The sequence below is a fragment of the Eschrichtius robustus genome, chromosome 12 (genome assembly GCF_028021215.1).
Source record: "Eschrichtius robustus isolate mEscRob2 chromosome 12, mEscRob2.pri, whole genome shotgun sequence".
NCBI lineage: Eukaryota > Metazoa > Chordata > Mammalia > Artiodactyla > Eschrichtiidae > Eschrichtius > Eschrichtius robustus.
The window spans coordinates 22,940,897-22,964,653 of NC_090835.1; the positions used below are offsets into that span (position 1 = coordinate 22,940,897).

The window sequence follows — 23,757 nt, forward strand, 5'->3', positions numbered from 1 at the left end:
TTGCAAATGTACAGTTTTTCCACCCCTTCTCAAAACCTTTGGCATCGTCTGGGCAGCTAGCAATGATGATTGCCCTGAAGATGAGATTACTGTGGCACTTTCTAGGTATTCCAGATCTTTAATTATTTTTAATGTCAGTGCCAAATGAAACATTTACGGAAAAGCTCACAGTTAAGCCAAGTAGGTTGAAAATTTATGCTTACATTGGTGAAATGTCAAACATTATATGGCAGTACTATTTTTTTTTTTGGAGACAAGAATTCTCTTTGCCCCAGTTTTTCATGACTCATCTTTTCTTAACTCATCTTTCTTACAGTTTGAAACTTCGTCTTCAGAGAATCAAAAAAGCTTTCTTCATCATTTTTTCTCCAATTCACAAGAGCTCCACTTTTAAGTGGAAGAAATAATGTTAGTTTTTCCACAGGGATTGATTATAAATTCCTTCTCCATGTTGAATTATACTGGCCTCTAGTGGTTACCTGTCACAATTATGTTTCATATTGCTCTTGCCATAACACACTTATTGTAACACTATACCATATATTTTAATAATTTTTGAGAATCTGTATTGAGCAGCACAATCAGAATTGTCAGAGGTTTGAAGTAGATTTCATCATGAAATTGATTAAACTTTATGTACCTTGTGCATCTATAAAGACAGCCATTTGGAACTATAGCATAAAACTGGGCTGGAATTCCTGTTCTCACACCTGCCTGGGCAGAAATTACGATCCTCCCAGCTGATAAGAACTTTGGAGTGAAGCTAGATGACACGGTGTGAAAGGAAACCTTACAGATCACACTGTGAGGCAGAAGTGTCAGCTTACTGGGGGCACACAAGAAATGGGAGATGACCTTAACAAGTCTGGAGCAACTTAGAAGACTATCCCCGGGTTTCTGGACTGAAAACTTGGACATGATTTTTTTCAGAATAATCTTAAAAATAAAAAGAAATTTTAAAAGAGGCACTTCAAGGCATTTATAAAAATGTGTCTGTCAATCAAGGAGATTCTCCTTTGGTACAAAATGAAGGGTGATTAAATAGATTCAAGACTACCCTTTGGATCTAGCACATAGGAAAGTACACGTTCAAGAAATAAACTCATGCTGAGGGACTGTGTGAGATGGATGAAGTGGGCTTCCACAAACAAAGGGATTTTTGTCCAGATGTTTTCAGAGAATAAAGAGCAGTTGCAGATGTAGGGTAGAGAGAAAGAAATCTAACATATCAGAAAGCAAATGCTTATCTAAACTATGTGGATTCAGGTAGTGTGTGTGCATGTCTGGCCTTACCAGGTGCTGTTCACTTCCTGAAAAGCTATGTGGATCTTATGTGATTTGAGAGCTTCTTTTTCCTTCCCTACATTTTTTCTTGTTTGTAAAGCCATCCTACACCTACTCCTTTGGGGTGTATTTTATTGTTGACCATTAATGGCTCAGTGACACAGTTTATTAACTTGATAAAACAGAATAGTGTGACTTTTGAGATAAATGTGAGGCCACTACTTGCAGCTGGGTCATTGGAGTTTCATGGAAGTTGAACATCATCTTTTGTCCAAGGCTACAGACCTACATTTTTACTTATTAACCATCTTTTCAGGTTTGTCCCCCTGTTACTTGTGTTCCTTTAGACAGACTGGGAGGCCACATAGGGATTCGGACTTCCTGAGCCTGTCTTTCATTATGCTGAAAATAAGAATTGCAAGTCACCTTCTATACGGGCCTTCCTTAGTTTTCGTTTGCAGCTAATAAACCAAATGAAGTCATTTCAGTGCTGAGAAGCTCATTTTCACCTGACAAGCTATCATTTGTCATTTATAATGGACAGAACCCAAGATACTAAAGGTTTTTGGCTTGTTTTCCTTTTCCGGCCTTTACCTTGGGTGTAGATTCAGACAGTTAATGAGCAGTAATTTCTGATTTGTAGGTGCTAGCCATCTCCCAGAAAGAACAAGAGAAAGTGTTTGAAAATATTCATTAAATGGCTTAAACTGAGTGTTCAGATTTTTTCCATTTATTTTATTGTTTAATTCATGTCCATGGATATGTTGTAGAGAGAGGAAAACTAAACTAAAATTAAGCTTCCAGTTCTAGAATCTGTTTCAGCCTCCAAAGACCGGATTTTCTCAAATTGAAGCTGAGTTGGTCAAAATAGGATGTTGTTATCAGTCTTGCTAGGAAATTATGGCTCACTCAACTCAGTATATGGAGGAAAGTTTATTTACAAAGAGATTGATAATGAGAGGGGGTGGGTAGCGGGTATACAAACCATAAGGGAAAGTACAAGAGCCTGGGGCAAGTCTGAAATGAAGACTTTCTCCACCTTTTGTGGAGGGACACAGCCACTCAAGGCGACCTTGCTGGGAGGGACCTGGAGGAATAGAAACACCCCAACTTCCCTCTCCTCTTGCCAAGGTTTCCCGGATGCCAGCCGGGGAAAGGAGCCCATTGATGCAGCCCCTGGAGTCAGCCTTCCGGGACCCAGAGGAGCAGGGTGGGAATGCAGATTTACAGCACAGATAGGTCCCAAAGGACATCCTTTGATTGTCTGTTGAGTGTGTGCCTCAGGAGGTAGACTGTTCCGAATCCTTTTATAAAGGGAGTCTAACAACTTGAGAACTCCACTGAGGTCTGCAGAAGGTTAAGCAGGGGTGGGAGATAATCAATGATTTAGACACTGAGGTACAAAGAGTTTGGTTAAATTTCATTCCTATCAGGCTGTGGGAGTGCTTTGCCAATGTAGTTTTTAATTTGCTCCAGACATGGTATTCAGACATTTGCGGAACAGCTAAATAAATATATCAAACTTCCACACAACAGATTACAGTGAGGTCAGACAGTGATATCAGTAATTTTAAAATATTGTCTACAGCAGAGCTGTTTTTTGGTGACAGTGACATCTGATGCTGCTAGTAGATGTAGAATGAATTCTGTAGATTTTCGTCTCCTCCTGATTTTAAATATTACCAGGCAACCGTCCTGCCCAGACATTTCAGAAGAGTCCTAATTCAAATGGGATATTGATTTTTAATAATTTCAGATATTTTAAATGGTACCTTTTTTGGAGTTTTTGTTGGTTTATGTGTTTTGCCTGAATTAATTCACCTGAATTTAAAATTTTGATGCTAAAGAATATTACCTTCAATGACAGTTTCGGAATTTAAGATTCTGGGTGTAAGGTTTGGGGTTGGAGGTCATTTTACTGGGATGAATAAAGGGTGGGACTTCAGGAAATAAATTGGAAGCTTGTTCTTACAAAGAAATATGGCAGTAAACTGATTTTCCCAAATATACTGATGAGATCTGTTATGAAAAGAAACATATGTATGTGTTTTAAAAATTATTTTACTTAAAAGAATTTTAGCATAAATTTTAGTGTATAATAAATAGCTTATAATTTATTGAGATCTTAGCTGGAAGCTTATATTTTTACTTTTCCCAGTCACATATTTTTCCATTAGAGGTTTTGATAAGAATCTTTGTCAACCCCTCGTTTTTCCAGAAAACTAAATGATCAGAGAGATTTGAACAGATGTATGGGGGCATCACAGAATCATTATATGCCACCTTCATCTTACATAGACTTGTTATTTACAGAAACAGTGGGTTTTGCGATTAACTAAATTTATGTTCATTTCTCTGTGGTGTGAAGTGTGAATCTGTGTGGTCCTAAGTTTTGGCTCTGTCTGCCTAGCTAATTTTTTTCTTTAATTGATTTCAGTCACGTATAAAGGCAAAAAAATCACCCATAGAAACATTTTTTTCCTTTTCTGTAGGAACAGTTACCCTGTGGAGATTATTATGTTACAAGAGTAGACAGATAGGCATCCTGTTTATAGATTAATAAATGGGTTCTTCACCAAGTTGCCAATTTTATGGGTGTTCTCTGTATTAACTCTCCAACTAATGATGATGGAGTATACATATTCACATTCATCAAGATGACATAAGTCTGAGATGATTGGACAAAATACTGCTCAGAAAGAATGTGCCAATAAATATTCTTAATCTGCACCAATGTAGCTTCCATTACAAATAAAATATAGATATTGCATTATGAGCAATGAGTGTCCTGCCTTGAAAACAATTATCTGTTAAGCTGGGAAGGCAGTTTTGTAACCAAAATATTTCTTAACAATTTTAATAGCTCATTTCTTAAGTGAGCTCTCTCTCTATCTCTGTCTCTCACTGTCTCTGTCTCTCTCTTTCCTTAAGTCTTTTGAGGCTTCCAGTGAAAGCGTAGAACCAAAATCCCCTTGCTCTGTTTTTTCTTTTAGCTTCAAATGGCTCTGTGGCCAAATTACACATATAGTAGTTTTTGCAAGAGCTATTTTAAACACAGGGCACTCAAAAAGAACCTTACATTTGCCATTCTAAATGCTCAAGTGGTTTTTGTAATCCTGGCAATGGTTCTGATTCTCAGTTCAAAAGGATTTGGAAAATGTCTCTGTAAAAAGATAAAAAACATGTCTGTGTGGTTCCCTTGAATCTCTGTGTTCTTCAGTCCTTTTAATTTCTTGTCTCCTGTACCTGCTTTTAATGCCAACCAGTATTTCCATCTTTAGATTTTACCTTCTCCTGAAAATCCTGTTAATAGTTGACTTTAACCACCACCACCATGTTTACTGACAACTGGGGAAGCATTTGTGTCCCACACTTTGACTGGCCGAGGCATTCACGGTTGCTGTTCTTGATCATAAAAGCCTTCCAGTTTTGCAGATACTTGTAAATATAACCTAAATAGTGCAATGATTGGCATCTTTGGGGAGAAGGACCCTAGATTCCTGTGTCACCTAACCACCCAATATACCAGCTCCTGAACAGTTTTCTTGACAGTTCTCTGGGGATCAAATTTTCCACCCTTTGACTCTTCTGCAAAAAATGACTAAAGTTGGGTATTCTAAGTTAGAACACAGATCCTCTGCTAAAGCTCTCATAAGCTAGAATCCATACTATTTGACCAGATTATTTTTTTTCATGAAGCACTATATAAGCCTGACTAGCTTATTCAGGCTTATATTGAATAAGCTTATTCAGGCTTATTGAATAGCCACTCACACAGAGTTACCATACCTCCCACTGGCCATTCCATGGTCTGATATTTAAAATCTGTATCAACAGTGATGTCTCTAATGGCATAATTCTCCATTAGAATTTTCCTGATCATAAAAATAGAAATAATAGCTTTGGCAAAGGGATAAATTTCAACGCATCAGAAAGGGAAAAAGGGGGGCTTACCAGTCTGCAGAGAGGGGTCTTGTAAGGACATCTGTCCCAGTTCAGGAGGGACTCTGGGTTTTGGACTCACTCTTATAACATCATGACCCCTCCATAGTCCTATCTAAGTAGGGATTGCAAACCACAAGTTCTGGACAACTCTTTTATCAGTAAACAGGGAACATTTTGGGTTGTAAAGAACCAAAACCATTGGTCCACAAAACTATAAAAGATATCTTACCTCTGGTCCATTTTAATTGAGCAGTGAGATTTGAAAACAAGAAATAGTCGGACACCGGAATATAGAACTCAGGACTGTGCCCTTGAAGCTTGGAAATAAAACCAAAATAGAACTGGGGCTCTTGATTAGTCATAGAAGTGGCTGAAAGACAGTCGGAGGGAGTGGAAAGACCATGGACTTTGAAGTAAGACTGACTTGGTCCAAACCCTCACTCCACTGCTTAATATCTATGTGCCCTTGGACAACTTATTTAAGCTCCTTGAGTTTCAGCTTACTTGCCAGGGAAGGTTGTAGTTCATCACTCTTAGCACCTAGGAAAATTAACATGCAATAAATGCTAATCCTCCATACCATTTTACTTATTCTAGTGAGGAGAAGATTGCAGGATACACGTATGGTGAAGAATTCAGGAATAAGTAAATAGAACAAGGATGATTTAGACACATTTTCCTTGTTTCACCCTGGGTGGTCTCAGAGGTCAAGGTTAATGGAAACTTGGCTCTCCAACCAAGTATTGCTCATCCATCAGATGTCATTTCCATGCTATCAGTTTGGGGATAACAGATAGATACTCCAAAGTTGGAATAAAATGGTTGGGTGTTTATCTTGATTAACTAAAAATGCTGAAATGTTGTTTGGGATTAAGAGTGATGTTTAAGATATTTCCTTTAAATTCTGAGCTTTTCAGGTTGGATTGTTTACTCACTAGAAGTATTTCTTCCTTGGAAGAAACTAAAAGGGCAGAGTGGGCAGGTGTTTTTCAAGAAATACTGTTGTTCTCATGTCATTTGTAAATCTGGACATCATTTGCTTTAACCCAAGGATCCTAGGGCTTGATTTCATACAAAAGAAAATAATTTCAAACTTCAAGAATAAACTGAAAGTAGAAAAGCAAGCTGTAGAAGCTTACTCAGATTTCAGCAAAAGGCAAATCTGGTCCCAAGTGGACTGATCTGTCGGCTTATTTGTAAGATTACAGCAAATCCCAAGATTGAATGCCTCACCTGAATCACTTCCTCATTGACTGAATCCATTTAGACTCCCCTCTAATTTAGCAGAGTGTTTTTATTAAAGCCAGGCATACAAACATCAATTATCCAAGCTGCATCTAATTTCCTTCACCATTTATTTTCCTTCGTTGGCCACCAATGGATTAGAAGACATGATTAGAATTCAGCAGGAAAATAAAAACAACAACAAAAAAGAGAAAAACAGTTCCACAAAAACAGATGCTTAAATAAGAGCAACAACTTTCAGAATTAAAATAACTTGTGATTAAAAGAAAGTCCTTATCTTGCCTAATGTAAACATGCTTGCTTGATTTTCATCAGCAGTGCCTACTGCACTGGGACTAAATTAGCAACCTGAACTGGAAGAAGCAGACAAAACCCAGTAGTTGCACTTACTATGCTTAATGTATACACTACGGTGTGTTTTAAATGCAGTATAGTACTTAACTATTTGCAATAATCGTTGCAAAATGGCAGGCTTATTGCTAAGTCTTTCTATTTGTTCATTTCCAGCCAGTGTCAGGGAGAGAAAAAGAAGAAAGCAAAGGCATTCAAGTCATTTTATGAACTTGTTAAAGGTACAGGTTTGTTCCAAAGGAATGATATTAATGTTGGAATGGACACATTTATTTAATCAGCCATCGCTACAGCCTAGGTACATTAATGCTGTTGGTGAGAGCGAGAAAATGGTCCAACAAAGGAAGAGAACTTAAGATCTGAAAACCCACTATCAAAGAAATATCAAATGATGCAAAGGAGGAGTGATGGTTGCACTGAATTTGAGGATGGACATCAGTCAAATTGTGTCGGTGTCAGGGGGTGGCAAACTATGGCCCATGGGCCAAATCTGGCCTCCCACTTGTTTATGCGAATAAAGTTTTATTGAAACACAGTCTGCTTATTCATTTACACGTTGTCTGTGACCGCTTTAATGTTGCAACAGCAGAGTTGAGTAGCTGGAACAGAGACTGGCCCTCAAAGCCAACTAGCCCTTAACGAACAAGTTTGCTAACCCTTCATGTATGTCAGCAGCGCCCCTACGATCACCCAGCTGTTCCAGACAGCCCTGCGTGTGGTATGGTAAAACAAACCCTGGTGGAAACTATGACTGTTTAATAGCTAAGAAACCCTGAACTCTCAGAGCCTCAGTCTATCCATGAAATAGAGGTTATAAAACCTATCTTATAAACTTAATGTGAGTGTACTGCGGATGATGCTGAATAAATGATAGTTTCCTTGCCAGCTGCCCTGAAGTCTTTATAGGTGTCTAGAAATCAAAGGCTTTTCAATCCCCTACTCATGGCGTTTGCTCTGTAAAACTGATTTGGTTCCTGCTGCTGTGGTCCATCTCATTTCCCACCACTTCACTTTGCAAGCCCCAGCCTGCTGTTACTCCTCCAGGTTCAGTTCAGTTTCTCAAAGGCACTAAGTTCTCTTCTGCCCCCTTGACCTTTGCCCATGGTGTTCTCTTGTCTCAAAGTACTTACTCTTCATTCCTCTCATACTCTACCTGGCCTCTTCCAGACTGTCCTTCAGATCCTATGCTAAATGTCACTGCCTACCTGAGGCCCTCCCTGACCACCCAGTGTAACATGAGTCCTGTCCTGTGATCTCAAAATACCCAAAGTCTCCCTCCCCTTCATAACCGATATCACGGTTTACGATTTCAGATATGGATACAGAACATTTTTTGGTCTGTTTTAGAAAAATCTTTCTTGTCAGCCTAGCTACTGGACCACACTCAATGGTTAAAAGAGTGCCTAGCACAGAGTAGGCTTTCAAGAATATATTGTTTCCTTCAGCAATCTGTCAATATTTGCCTGTCATTAAAACGAGTCAGGAAAACCTTAAAGAGAAAAAAGAAAAAAAAAAAACTAAAGTTTTGATTCTGATGACATACTAGCTGCATAATTTGGTACAAGTCATTTTTACCTCTCTGAGCCTCACTTTTCTCATCTGTAAAATGGGATAGGTGTTACCTACCTCACAAGTTTATGGCAGAATCCGCTCTGGTAATGAATGAGAAAATACTAAGCAAAGTACGTATTGTGGGACCTCAATAGGTTTGCTGGCTCCAAAAGATATTTGATGGTAAAGCTGTAGCCCCAGTGATTCTCCAGATCTTTGGTACTCTCAGCTTTCTTATCTGTAAAATGGGGATAAAAATTATATCCATCTCGTATACTACTTATGTGTTAAATGTGTTAATATATGTAAAAAAGAATACTGCCAACCACCTGATAGATACCTAGTAAACATTAGCTATTGTTGTATTTGTGATTATTGTTAATCTTTCAATTCTTAAAGATTATGAACACTTTTCTGGGGAAAGTGCACATTCTAACAAAATGTTGTAAATAGTTGCAAAGAGTTCACAATTCCCCTGTGCTATCTCTATATGCTGTAAGTTACCCTTTGCCATTATCTGCCTTTGAGGCCAAATTCTAAAGAAGCAGCTTAGTCAGAGGACTTACCTAAAATTATGTCCCAAAATTGTGTGTGTGTGAACTTATCTGACTGAGCTTCCCTAAACGTTCATTAGATTCTAAAAAGGATTACGTTCCCCAAAAAAGGTTTTATTTGGGATTTTTGTTTGTTCATTTAGGGTTGAGAGGAGCTTGATAAATACCAAAGGCTCTAGCTTTTCTTCTTTGGAAGTTCATTCTTTACTTTTAATTGTGGACTGACATCTGCAGCCAGAGTGTATTTTGCAAAGCCAAATACATGCAGACATTTGAAAAACCTGCATTTGGACTGCCCGACCACCTGCACAGCTGCCAACAGCTGCCACCACAGACCCCTCCTTGGGAGTAGCTGTCTGGGGTCCAGGGACCTGTGCAGTGGATCTAGCACCATAACTGCCTTGCTAGATGATCTTCCCTTTTGTGTAACAGTAAATAGCAACCCTTGTAATCCTCAGCCAAGAATGTAGAAAAGCCTGCTCCTGAAAGCACCTAGGAATCTTCTGGGAGAGCTTCGGATTCGTAAATAGACCTAGCACTGACTTTTTAAAAACATGCCCTTTGCCAGGGGGGAAAAAAAAGACTATTAAAAAGTTTCTGTTGGTATTGTCGTGGAGCAGCAATTAGGGGTTGTAATAATAAATGAACACGTGAGGCACACGTTGAAAATTTGACATGCTTTATAAATGCCAAGTAATAATAATGATGTCACAAGGCTTTCATTTTCAAACTGTCTTAATTTCATTCTCAGTTTGAGATTGCAGATTACAGTAGTTAATTATTGGGCCAGAGTGAAACCTTAAATCAGATTTCCATTAAAGTGCGTGACTGCAGCAAATTACTTTGCAGGAGGAGAGAATGGCATTGTCTCTGGTGGTGTGGGGTCTTCCCATCACTCCTGGTGGTGATTTCCTCTTGGTGCTCCGTGATACGCCACATGTCCTAAATGATCCCATGTCCCTGAGCTACACAGCGTGTGTAGTTCTGTGCCTTGCTGCTCTTGTAAAAATTCTAACTTCTTTGTTAGTATCACTCAAACTCTTTTTCTCCTCTCTCTCTCTCTGTCACATTCTCTCATGCTGCCTCTCTCACTGCTGGTCTTTCTCACTCTCTCTCATGCTCTCACATGGTTGCTCTATATTTCTCATCTCATGTTTGCTCATGCATTCACTCTTCTCTCTGTCCCTGTCTCCCTTTCCCATCACTCCCCCTCTATCCCTGAGGGAGGTTTTCAAAGCTTGTCTTCACCCAGCTCTGGGAAAGGAAGGAATAAGCCAAAAGAACCAAGTTCCCATCCCTGGCCGCTAGTGCCTGCCACTCTTTACCTCACCTGGATATTCTCAGGTTACTTCCCCATTCAGCCTGTAGGTCCTGAATGAACTAAGTTGGGTGACAGCTCTGCCTTCATCCTGGCTGCCCTCTTTTACCTAAGTTCCTGCTCGCTCTTTCTCTTTGTCACCTGGAACATCACTTCTTCCAAAAGGCCCCTCTCGCTACAGCAGTCTGTACCACTGGTGGTGCCCTGGTCTTAGCTCCGTGAGACTAAGGAGCCAGGATTGTAGTTGCCAGTTTGCTGCTCTGCCTCGAACTAGTCTTTGAACTCTTTGAGGGCAGTGATGACCTCTTATTCATCTCCATATCCCAAGCACTGAACTCTGTTCCTGGTTTGGGAGATGGCCATTAAGTGTCTATTGAAATTAATTTAATTCATTCACTCTTGAAACCATTATTTATTAGGTGATTACACTATGTCATGGATTGTGCTAGCTGCTTATAAAAAAACTCCTGTTGTAGAGGAGCACAAAGGTGACCCACCCAGGGTGTTGTATCTTGGGCATGGGGATACAGGGTGAGAGGTGAATATACTACATTGGAGAACAGTTGTCCTTTTTTCAGCACACCTAACAAAGCCACCTGTTCATCCACCATTGGAAAAGAGGGCTTTTCCTTGGGTTCAGTACCAGTTGAAGTGGTTGGCTCACTTTTAGGTACACGTTGTTGTATGAAGGGTATCTGTATTTGTCAGATGCTCGTTAAACACAGTGAGATACTGACATGAAAGACTCATGGGAACTGATACTAAACGAGGCAATACCAGAATCACAGCTCATATCTGACACTTGCTCCAGGGTATACATCTACTGAGAAACATTGGATCACAGGGCCAGGGGCATCTTCCTGCCTCTTGTGCCTCACTCCTGCCTATGTGGATGACTTCACATATGCTTGCTGTGTGTGGTATGCCTACTCTATAGAACAATCATACTGTTTTAGACGGATTAAATAGAATAATTCACCCTAACTTGATGACACAGGAAAGCTTCACTGAGAAGTAGTTGACATCTGAACTCATCCCTAAGGAATGTGCAGGTTGCACCATGGCAGAGGTATAGAGGAGCCACTATGTACTTCGCTAGAAAGCTTAGTTCTTCTACAAAAACTGGATGAGCCTCAGCTCTTTCTGAGTTTCTCTCTTGGACCCTGTGGAGTCATTATTTCTCTTGAGTGGTTTTTGTCTTCCATTGTTCTGGCAAGCTCCTCTCCATCCCACAGCTATTTGAAAACTACTGCTGTACCAGGCCTCAATACTAACAGCATTTAATAGCCATCATTAGAAAGCAAGCTTCTGCTTACCAGTCAGCCTGCTGTGAATGGTAACGGGAGATTTCTTTTTTGGGAGTAGCTCCAGTGTCTAATTGGTTTGGAAAATATTGCTCATTTATTTTATTCTTAAAACATTACCTTTTTACTGAACTTCAATAAGTTTGTGTTTCTGTTATATTCAAATTCAACATAGCTGCAGTCTGCTGAAAGGTTTTCTTCTTATACTTGCTGTCTGGGTAACCTGTCCACTTTCACCATTGCTTGTTGAAATACATGCATGTGTAAATATCCATTAGGTACCTTACAGGCATGTAGTAAGCATCTCACATGTCTTATTTAGGCCTTTCAACAACTTTATGGACTAGGTACTATTATTCCCATTTTATAGGTGGGGAAACCATGTTCGAGACAGGGTATGGCCCGTGCCCAAGATTCCAGCTCTAGCAGCTGGCATGAATGAAGAATCAGTAGGCAATCTAGAGGCTGACTTTGAGCCTTACCACTGCTACTTGTTAGCTGTGTAACACTGGGACACATCATGTGAATTTTCTGAATGGCTTTATCAGCTATAGAGGGCTAACCCTCACTGTACTTACTGTACTGTAAAGCAGGGATCAAAATTAAAAATGAGGGTTCATGTAATGGCACTTTTTAAAGAGTTAAGTGCTGAACAAATGTAAGGTATCCTTTTCTCATATGTTTTGTGTAGTTAATTTAGCATATTGAAATAATGGGATTTAAAAATGGCATGCAGGGGCTTCCCTGGTGGCGCAGTGGTTGAGAAGCTGCCTGCCAATGCAGGGGACACGGGTTCGAGCCCTGGTCTGGGAGGATCCCACATGCCGCGGAGCGACTAAGCCCGTGAGCCACAATTGCTGAGCCTGCGCGTCTGGAGCCTGTACTCCGCAACAGGAGAGGCCACGATAGTGAGAGGCCTGCGCACCGCGATGAAGAGTGGCCCCCACTTGCCGCAACTAGAGAAAGCCCTCACACAGAAACGAAGACCCAACATGGCCATAAATAAATAAATAAATAAATAAAGATAAACATCCACGATTATCTGAAAAGGTTAAAAAAAAAAATGGCATGCAGCACACACATATATGCTTTGCAATTAGTGTAGCATAATTTAATTGTGACTCCATTGTTGGAATTTTGATGCCTCCAGCTTGATGAATAGCCATTATCAATGGGTGTTATCAATTAATCTAGGTAATGAATTCTCTTCATTATCTCGTTCTTCATGTTAATTATACAGGATTTTCTTATACCTATTTATCAAGTCAGGGCAAGTACAATTTTTTTGGCCCACACGCCTTTGAGTATGGAATATGTACAAGCAGGTTAACATGATGGGTTTAAATTTACATTTCTGAAAAATTCTAGTCAGTGGCTTGGCTTTTCTTATATCCTTGTAGTGTGAGCTTGTATCTTTTTATTTTGGGGGTCTTTTTTTTTAATCAAAAAGGTCATTATCTAAGATAATTAAGCTATCTCTGACTTTTGAGAATATACCTCTAGCATATCAAAGAGGTATTAAGGAAGCATAGAAAAATTGGAATTTTTACCTAATAATACAAAACAACAAATAATTAATGTTACTAGTTTTGAAATATTTTATGAGGTACCAGGACAAGTCAAAATTCAAGTATAAACCATGGAGGGAAAAGACGTAACTACATGAAATTTTAAATGGCACTATTCATAAATAACATCCATTACATCTTAACATATGTTACATCTTACAGAAAAACCCAAACGAACTTTCTGGCCAGCTCAATATAAGACACAGCAGAAGACAGTGTATAAGAAATGAGTGGTGACTGAATTCATTTTGAATTCAGAGAAGTGATTGATAGGATAATCTGGGTTAATATGGTAATGTTATATATTGATACTTATTAATGAAATACTAAACTTCACCATTTTTTGGGTCTTGTTTTATAGTTTATATTCTGTGTTTTTTTAAAAAGATTATTATTTTAATTGTCTCTGTTGTTTAGCCAATTATTTGGGGGAATGTTGACTGTCAGCATTTTGATGGGCACCTTTCTATTTTTTATTTCAGGTTGAAGCCATCCTAGTCAATATTTTTGGTGGAATCGTCAACTGTGCCATCATTGCCAATGGGATCACCAAAGCCTGCCGGGAGCTGGAACTCAAGGTGCCGCTGGTGGTCCGGCTTGAAGGTAAGTTACTGTAGATTTCCACAGTGCCAGTACCCCGCTTCTTCAGGATCAGGTGACCAGCATGTTCTGCATTCACAAACTTCCTGAGACAACATAAGGAAACACTGGATTACATAAGATGAAGCAAATGCAGTACTTCTCTGAGCTTTTACTCTGCATTGCAGCTCTCCAAGAATGGCACATGTTATGAGTCTCCAAATTTTCCAAACATATTCCAGGATGGAGCCCTTTTATTATGAATCGTACCATGAGATGAGTGTTCTGGGAAAAACACTCTGAGAAATGCTGCTCCAAGAATTTTTCATCATGAGACACCAAGGGTTCTCAGACTTTTTGGTCTGAGGACTCCCTACTTGTTAAACTGGAAAACCCCAAAGATCTCTTGTTTATTTTGGGTTATAGCTGTTGATATTGATTAATTTATTTAACTGATTAATAAATTAACTTGGTAAGAGGAATAACTACTTGGAACTTTTTAAATACTCATTTTTTAAATAATAAACTTTTAATTTTTGCATTATATATTTTATATGTAAATATATATACTATATAATTTATGAAGAAGTAAATATATCTTTTTAAAAGTTTAGTAAGAATAGCAGCACTGTTTTATGGCTTTGCAAATCCCTTTAATATCTAGCTTAATATTTGCTTCTGCAAGAGATCTGTTGCAATATGCTGTTTTGGTGGAAATATATGAAGAAAATCTGACCTCACAGAGCTATGTATCTGGAAAACAGAGCAGTTTTTAATAATCATTTCATACAATTCTGAATATTATTCTTTGATACTACACTAAAACCTGTAACAGTGTCTTTATTACAGATAAGTTTTAACATAGAATCTGAAACTATTTCAATGAACTTTTTTTTTGAATTTTAAAAAATTTTTATTTATTTATTTTTAACATATTTATTGGAGTATATTGCTTTACAATTGTGTGTTAGTTTCTGCTGTATAACAAAGTGAATCAACTAATACGTATACATATATCCCCAAATCCCCTCCCTCTTGCATCTCCCTCCCACCCTCCCTATCCCACCCCTCTAGGTGGTCAAAAAGCACCGAGATGATGTCCCTGTGCTATGTGGCTGCTTCCCACTAGCTATCTGTTTTACATTTGATAGTGCATATATGTCCATGCCACTCTCTCACTTTGTCCCAGCTTACCCTTCCCCCTCCCCTGTCCTCAAGTCCATTCTCTACGTCTGCGTCTTTATTCCTGTCCTGCCCCTAGGTTCTTCAGAACCATTTTTTTCTTTTTTTTTAATAGATTCCATATATATGTGTTAGCATACGGTATTTGTTTTTCTCTTTCTGACTTATTTCACTCTGTATGACAGACTCTAGGTCCATCCACCTCACTACAAATAACTCAATTTCGTTTCTTTTTATGGCTGAGTAATATTCCGTTGTATACATGTGCCACATCTTCTTTATCCATTCATCTGTTGATGGACACTGAGGTTGCTTCCATATCCTGGCTATTGTAAATAGATCTGCAACGAACATTGTGGTACTTGACTCTTTTTGAATTACGGTTTTCTCAGGGTATATGCCCAGTAGTGGGATTGCTGCGTCGTATGGTAGTTCTATTTTTAGTTTTTTAAGGAACCTCCATACTGTTCTCCATAGTGGCTGTATCAATTTACATTCCCACCAACAGTGCAAGAGGGTTCCCTTTTCTCCACACCCTCTCCAGCATTTATTGTTTGTAGATTTTTTGATGATGGCCATTCTGACCAGTGTGAGGTGATACCTCATTGTAGTTTTGATTTGCATTTCTCTAATGATTAGTGATGTTGAGCATCCTTTCATGTGTTTGTTTGCAATCTGTATATCTTCTTTGGAGAAATGTGTGTTTAGATCTTCTGCCCATTTTTGGATTGGGTTGTTTTTTTTTTTTTGGTATTGAGCTGCATGAGCTGCTTGTATATTTTGGAGATTAATCCTTTGTCAGTTGCTTCATTTGCAAATATTTTCTCCCATTCTGAGGGTTGTCTTTTCATTTTGTTTATGTTTTCCTTTGCTGTGCAAAAGCTTTTAAGTTTCATTAGGTCCGATTTGTTTATTTTTGTTTTTATTTCCATTTCTCTAGGAGGTGGGTCAAAAAGCATCTTGCTGTGATTCATGTGATTTATGTCATAGAGTGTTCTGCCTATGTTTTCCTCTAAGAGTTTGATAGTGTCTGGCCTTACATTTAGGTCTTTAATCCATTTGGAGTTTATTTTTGTGTATGGTGTTAGGGAGTGTTCTAATTTCATTCTTTTACATGTAGCTGTCCAGTTTTCCCAGCACCACTGACTGAAGAGGCTGTCTCTTCTCCATGGTATATTCTTGCCTCCTTTATCAAAAATAAGTGCATAAGTTTATGTCTGGGCTTTCTATCTTGTTCCATTGATCTATATTTCTGTTTTTGTGCCAGTACCATACTGTCTTGATTACTGTAGCTTTGTAGTATAGTCTGAAGTCCGGGAGCCTGATTCCTCCAGCTCCTTTTTTCTTTCTCAAGATTGCCTTGGCTATTCGGGGTCTTTCGTGTTTCCATAGAAAGTGTGAAATTTTTTGTTCTGGTTCTGTGAAAAGTGCCATTGGCCGTTCGATAGGGATTGCATTGAATCTATAGATTGCTTTGGGTAGTATAGTCATTTTCACAATGTTGATTCTTCCAATCCAAGAACATGGTATATCTCTCTATCTGTTTGTAGTATCTTTAAATTCTTTCATCAGTGTCTTATAGTTTTCTGCATACAGGTCTTTTGTCTCCTTAGGTAGGTTTATTCCTAGGTATTTTATTCTTTTGTTGCAATGGTAAATGAGAGTGTTTCCTTAATTTCTCTTTCAGATTTTTCATCATTAGTATATAGGAATGCAAGAGATTTCTGTGCATTAGTTTTGTGTCCTGCTGCTTTACCAAATTCATTGATTAGTAGTTTTCTGGTAGCATCTTTAGGATTCTCTGTGTTTAGTATCATGTCATCTGCAAACAATAACAGTTTTATTTCTTCTTTTCCAATTTGGCTTCCTTTTATTTCTTTTTCTTCTCTGATTGCTGTGGCTAAAACTTCCAAAACTATGTTGAATAATAGTTGTGAGAGTGGGCAACCTTGTCTTGTTCCTGATCTTCATGGAAATGCTTTCAGTTTTTCACCATTGAGAACTATGTTTGCTGTGGGTTTGTCATATATCGCCTTTATTATGTTGAGGAAAGTTCCCTCTATGCCTACTTTCTGGATGGTTTTTATCATAAACAGGTGTTGAATTTTGTTGAAAGCTTTTTCTGCATCTTTTGAGATGATATGGTTTTTCTCCTTCAATTTGTTAATATGGTGTACCACATTGATTGATTTGCCTATATTGAAGAATCCTTGCATTCCTGGGATAAACCCCACTTGATCATGGTGGATGATCCTTTTAATGTGTTGTTGGATTCTGTTTGCTAGTATTTTGTTGAGGATTTTTGCATCTATGTTCATTAGGGATATTGGCCTGTAGTTTTCTTCTTTTGTGACATCTTTCTCTGGTTTTGGTATCAGGGTGATGGTGGCCTCATAAAATGAGTTTGGGAGTGTTCCTCCCTCTGCTATTTTTTGGAAGTGTTTGAGAAGGATAGATGTTAGCTCTTCTCTAAATGTTTGATAGAATTCACCTGTGAAGCCATCTCGTCCTGTGCTTTTGTTTGTTGGAAGATTTTTAATCACAGTTTCAATTTCAGTGCTTGTGATTGGTCTGTTTATATTTTCTATTTCTTCCTGGTTCAGTCTTGGAAGGTTGTGCTTTGCTAAGAATTTGTCTCTTTCTTCCAGATTGTCCATTTTATTGGCATATAGTTAGTTGCTTGTAGAATCTCTCATGATCCTTTGTATTTCTGCAGTGTCAGTTGTTACTTCTCCTTTTTCTTTTCTAATTCCACTGATTTGAGTGTTTTCCCTTTTTTTCTTGCTGAGTCTGGCTAATGGTTTATCAGTTTTATCTTCTCAAAGAATCAGCTTTTAGTTTTATTGATCTTTGCTATTGTTTCCTTCATTTCTTTTTCATTTATTTATGATCTGTTCTTTATGATTTCTTTCCTTCTGCTAACTTTCAGGGTTTTTTGTTCTTACTCTGATTGCTTTAGGTGTAAGTTTATGTTGTTTATTTGAGATGTTTCTTGTTTATTGAGGTAGGATGGTACTCCTATAAACTTCCCTCTTAGAACTGCTTTTGCTGCATCCCATAGGTTTTAGGCCGTCGTGTTTTCATTGTCATTTGTTTCTAGGTATTTTTTGATTTCCTCTGATTTCTTCAGTGATCTCTTTGTATTTAGTAGTGTATTGTTTAGCCTCCATGTATTTGTATTTTTTTAGTTTTTTTCCTGTAATTGATATCTAGTCTCAAAGCGTTGTGGTCAGAAAAGATACTTGATATGATTTCAGTTTTCTTAAATTTAGCAAGGCTTGATTTGTGACCCAAGATACAATCTGTCCTGGAGAATGTTCCATGAGCACTTGAGAAGAAAGTGTATTCTGTTGTTTTTGGATGGAATGTCCTATAAATAGCAATTAAGTCCATGTTGTTTAATGTGTCATTTAAAGCTTGTGTTTCCTATTTATTTTCATTTTGGATGATCTGTCCATTGGTGAAAGTGGGATGTTAAAGTCCCCTACTATGATTGTGTTACTCTCAGTTTCTCCTTTTATGGCTGTTAGCATTTGCCTCATGTATTGAGGTGCTCGTATGTTGGGTGCATACATATTTACAATTGTTATACCTTCTTCTTGGATTGATCACTTGATCATTATGTAGTGTCCTTCTTTGTCTCTTGTAATAGTCTTTATTTTAAAGTCTATTTTGTCTGATATGAGGATTGCTACTCCAGCTTTCTTTTGATTTCCATTTGCATGGAATATCTTTTTTCCATCCCTTCACTTTCAGTCTCTGTGTGTCCCTAGGTCTGAAGTGGGTCTCTTGTAGACAGCATATATACGGGTCTTGTTTTTGTATCCATTCAGCCAGTCTATGTCTTTTGATTGGAGCATTTAATCCATTTATGTTTAAGGTGGTTATCGATATATATGTTCCTATTACCATTTTCTTAATTGTTTTGGGTTTGTTATTGTAGGTCTTTTCCTTCTCTTGTGTTTCCTGCCTAGAAAAGTTCCTTTAGCATTTGTTGTAAAGCTTGTTTGGTGGTGCTGAATTCTTAGCTTTTGCTTCTCTGTAAAGGTTTTAATTTCTGCGTCGAATCGGAATGAGATCCTTGTTGGGTAGAGTAATCTTGGTTGTAGGTTTTTCCCTTTCATCACTTTAAATATGTCCTGCCACTCTCTTCTGGCTTGCAGAGTTTCTGCTGAAAGATCAGCTGTTACCCTTTTGGAGATTCCCTTGTATGTTATTTGTTGCTTTTCCCTTGCTGCTTTTAATATTTTTTCTCTGTATTTAGTTTTTGATATTTTGATTAATATGTGTCTTGGTGTGTTTCTCCTTGGATTTATCCTGTTTTGGACTCCCTGTGCTTCCTGGACTTGATTGATTATTTCCTTTCCCATATTAGGGAAATTTTCAACTATAATCTCTTCAAATATTTTATCAGACCCTTTCTTTTTCTCTTCTTCTTCTGGGACCCCTATAATTCGAACGTTGGTGCGTTTAATGTTGTCCCAGAGGTCTCTGAGACTGTCCTCAATTCTTTTCATTCTTTTTCCTTTATTCTGCTCTGCAGTAGTTATTTCCACTGTTTTATCTTCCAGGTCACTTATCCGTTCTTCTGTCTCAGTATTCTGCTATTGATTCCTTCTAGAGAATTTTAAATTTCATTTATTGTGTTGTTCATCATTGTTTGTTTGCTCTTTAGTTCTTCTAGCTCCTTGTTAAACGTTTCTTGTATTTTCTCCATTCTATTTCCAAGATTTTGGATCATGTTTACTATCATTACTCTGAATTCTTTTTCAGGTAGACTACCTATTTCCTCTTCATTTGTTTGGTCTGGTGGGTTTTTACCTTGCTCCTTCATCTGCTGCGTTTTTCTCTGTCTTCTCATTTTGCTTAACTTGCTGTGTTTGGGGTCTCTATTTCACAGGCTGCAGGTTCACAGGCTGCAGGTTCGTACCCCCAGTGGGTAAGGTCTGTTCAGTGGGTTGTGTAGGCCTCCTGGTGGAGGGGATTGGTGCCTGAGTTCTGGTGGATTAGGTTGGATCTTGTCTTTGTGGTGGGCAGGACTACGTCTGGTGGTGTGTTTTGGGGTGTCTGTGAACTTATTATGTTTTTAGGCAGTCTCTCTGCTAATGGGTGGCATTGTGTTCCTGTCTTGCTAGTTGTTTGGTATCGGGTGTCCAGCACTGGAGCTTGCTGGTCGTTGTTGAGTGGATCTGGGTCTTAGCGTTGAGACAGAGATCTCTGGGAGAGCTCTCGCTGATTGATATTACAAGGGGCCGGGGGGGGGGGTGGTCTCTGGTGGACCAATGTCCTGAACTCGACTCTCCCACCTCAGAGGCTCAGGCCCGACACCCGGCCAGAGAACCAAGACCATCAGCCACATGGCTGCTAGTGTTGGAGGGTCTCCTGTAGAGGGAGGGAGCAGCTGTGGCTCACCACAGGGACAAGGACACTGGCAGCAGAAATTCTGGGAAGTACTCCTTGGTGTGAGCCCTCCCAGAGTCCACCATTAGTGCCACCAAAGAGCCTGTAGTCAATGAACTTTTTATGCTCTGTTATATTGAAATCCATTGGTCTGTCTTGCACAGTAAGTGGATTTTACACATGCATGATTTAATCATATGGAAAATTTTGGATTATGCAGATCTTCCAAAGGTTAACACATTTCAACATATACAATATCAAAAAATTTATATCTGTTAATATCACACTATTATCAGAAAAGCTTCTAAGTATTGAGAAGCTGTCAAGGTGGTAGATGCAACTTTTCCAGAATTCTGATTTTCATTTGAAAATACAAATTTTTCTTATTATCCACAGAATGCGAAGCTGTTTTCCTTGAAGTGGCAGACTTACTTCACTCATTTTTGGGAAAACGTCTGCCATGTATCTAAGTGAACAACCATAGTGTGTTCTTCACTCTTCCATGGAAAAGTGGGTGGTTTAGCTCGCTACTCAGTTATACAAATACTTTGCCTCAGAACAACCGTCATAGTTTAGTATGCAGCAGAGTGCCTTTTGTATGCTTCCCATTTGATCACACAAAATATTAGAAATATGTATACTCAAGGGTTGAGATTTAATACAATTAATTTTTTTTTTTTTTTTTTTTTTTTTTTTACTGTTCATTAAGAACATTCTTACTCGAAAGTGGCAACTTTTCCTTGTGAATGTGAGGTGGTGAAAAATAACATGAATAACTAGTACAGATTCATGCTGCTTGATCCCATGGTAACATGCCCACAGTTTTACCCTCAATTACTTTTGCTTCATCAGGGCAGATTATTATTACTATTACTACTACCACCACCACTACTACTACTACTACTTTAAAAGTAGTTCTTACATCAGGGACTTCCCCCAGGGTTCTGTAAGCCACACTCTGAGAACCACTATAGTAGAGAAGTGAAAATAGACAGTTTAATATGAAAACTATGCAAAAGTCCTCTCCACATCGTCAACTGATTCAGATTACAGTGATCAAGCAGCCCCTTGGATAGACTTCTGGAGTATCATTTTGGGGACAGCTTGATTTCTCCAATTACCATGCTGGTGCTGTTATTCCCTAGAGTCCTTCTTCTCAAGATAAAGTCTAGGGGTATTTTGACACTACTGTGTAGCCCCGTCTTCCTTTGAAGTCAAGCCTCCAGAACAGCTACAGTCCATTTTTCTCTGTTTGCTTCTTTCTTTGTGTCTCTTTCTTCTCTCACTCTCTGCCTCCCTGAGATTCTCCACCGCACAAACTTAGGTGTGCACCATATGGACTTAATAGAAGTAATGATCACAAAAGAAAAATGAAAATAGGAGGGGCTCCAGTTGGCAAAGTTTAATATGGACATTAAAACATATGATTGAATTAAAATTTCTTAAAAATGTAAATGCAACATAATTGATCCAATTAAAAATCATTTCAGTGAAAGGAAAATGATTGGTAAGGCTGCACTGTAAAGAAAATTCATCAAGGAGTTGATGGGTTTATCAATGTAGGTATATAACTCTGATTAAAATGTTGATCTCAGACTGTTTATTAAAATGTTGATCTCAGACTGTTTTCAGGGTCAGAGTGACCAGTGAGCCTCAGGTTGTAAAAGTCATCTCTTCTTGTGTTCTGAAAGGGGAGCAGGTCTCCATAAGCAAATCATACTAGTGTCTATCACTTGGAAATGACTAGAAACTAGCACATGCTATGGTGGAGTTATTCTGTGTAGTGATCCTCCCTGTAACTCTGTTGTCAGCAGGGACCCTTAGTTATAATATTAGCTTGTAGTATACTCCTAGAAAAGAAAGTTACCTCACTTTTAATTTTTCCCAAAGGATTAAAAGGAGCACTTCTCTTATTTTCACACTATGCTTATTATTCCAGAAGTAATAAATGATCCCCATCATTTAATGTATGCTTACCATATGTAGCAGGATGGTATACATGCTTAAATGTGCAAACTACCACATCTAAGATTATCTCCCTTAATAATCAGTATTGACTATATCAAAGGTCTATCTGAGCTACTAGGAAGAAGCTTTGAAATGTCTAAGTCTGTTAGACAGTCAGGTTTGTATCTCTCTTTTTTTTTTTTTTAGATTTGCATCATTTAAATTAAAACATTTCCAAGATATATGCCTGTGTTTTTTTAATTAATTAATATGATAAATACTATGTGTAAGCCATTGAGCTTTAGACATTAAGGAGGATGCTTAGAAATATAAGAAATGATGTCAGTTACTAGATAACTGGGGAAATAAAACAAAAAGAAAAATCAACAATACAAGCTAATATATATAAAATGTTAACCAGTGTTTGCCCTAAGAGAATCTGCTTCTCTCTTAGTAGCAATAGCCATTGGGGTATCCCAGATAACCACCAGCCTGGCTTGTGGAAATGTTGATACCTTACAATGTCCACCCTATCAAGGGGAATTGAAGATGAGCTCTAAGAGGATGCTGGGCCCCAAATTTATCTAGCCTAAAAATGTGTAGGGTGACCTTTTCTGCCACTCGCCTCCTTTCACGATAATAGCTGCTATCCTATAATAAGCACCTAAGACCTTTATCAATAGAGGAAAAGCAGGAGAGCTTTCAACATTTCCAGAGTCTTCAGTGGTATTCTTTTCTTTCTCTTGTGGAAGTTGCATCTAATGTGATAAATGACCTTAGACAGATACAAGGCTCTCACGCTCAACATGGTCATACCAGGGACACTCACTAATAGCCATATGTGTGATTCCTGGGAACACGGCTGCCCCACACCAAGATAAGACCTATCCCAAAATTCTATTGGTCCTGCATAATAAACAAGGGAAAATGGAAGAATTCTGCTCTAACTCTACTCTTGGCTCTGATCATAGATAACAAAATACAGAAATTTGGAGATCATATTATCCATAAAGATCCTGTAAAGGAAACTAAATACAAACCATCCTCTGTGCTCTTTATGCTAAGGGACTGAATTTGTGTCCTTTAAGTTGTGCCTATTGTAGCTTAGCCCACGTTTATTAGCATACCCTTTATTTTATTTTTTAATTTATTTTATTGAAGTATAGTTGATTTGCAATGTGTTAATTTCTACTGTGTATATATATTCTTCTTCATATTCTTTTCCATTATGGTTTATCACAGGATATTGAATATGGCATACCCTTTTTTTAAAGCTTACTCAATATTGACAACTATAATTATAGTACATTTACAGATGTGAGTTAGCAGCGAAATACTATAAAAGGAGAATTTCCAAGTTGAACATGGAAATAAGTAAGATTTGAATCATTGGAAAAAAGGAAGAAGGAGGAAATTTAGTAAAGGATCAGAAGCAAGTCATCAGATCTGTTCCATATTTGGGGGTTGGTACTGGGATCATAACAGTGGCAAAGACTGCAAGCCAGGACCTGAGTAGATCAGTAGGCTGT

At 38.2% G+C, this 23,757-nt stretch overlaps 1 protein-coding gene across 5 annotated transcripts in view; it reads left to right on the forward strand.

The window, feature by feature from the left end:
• The window catches only part of SUCLG2 (succinate-CoA ligase GDP-forming subunit beta), a 256,473-nt gene that overhangs the window by 216,819 nt on the left and 15,897 nt on the right, over positions 1-23,757 (forward strand). For 3 of the 5 annotated variants that reach the window (XM_068557527.1, XM_068557528.1, XM_068557530.1), the window contains one exon: positions 13,603-13,723. In XM_068557527.1, the coding sequence (XP_068413628.1) occupies positions 13,603-13,723 (121 nt within the window). Of the gene's footprint in view, positions 1-6,981; positions 7,361-13,602; positions 13,724-13,887; positions 14,087-23,757 lie in introns of those variants that run through there. The other 2 variants (XM_068557529.1, XM_068557531.1) reach the window with 2 other exon arrangements.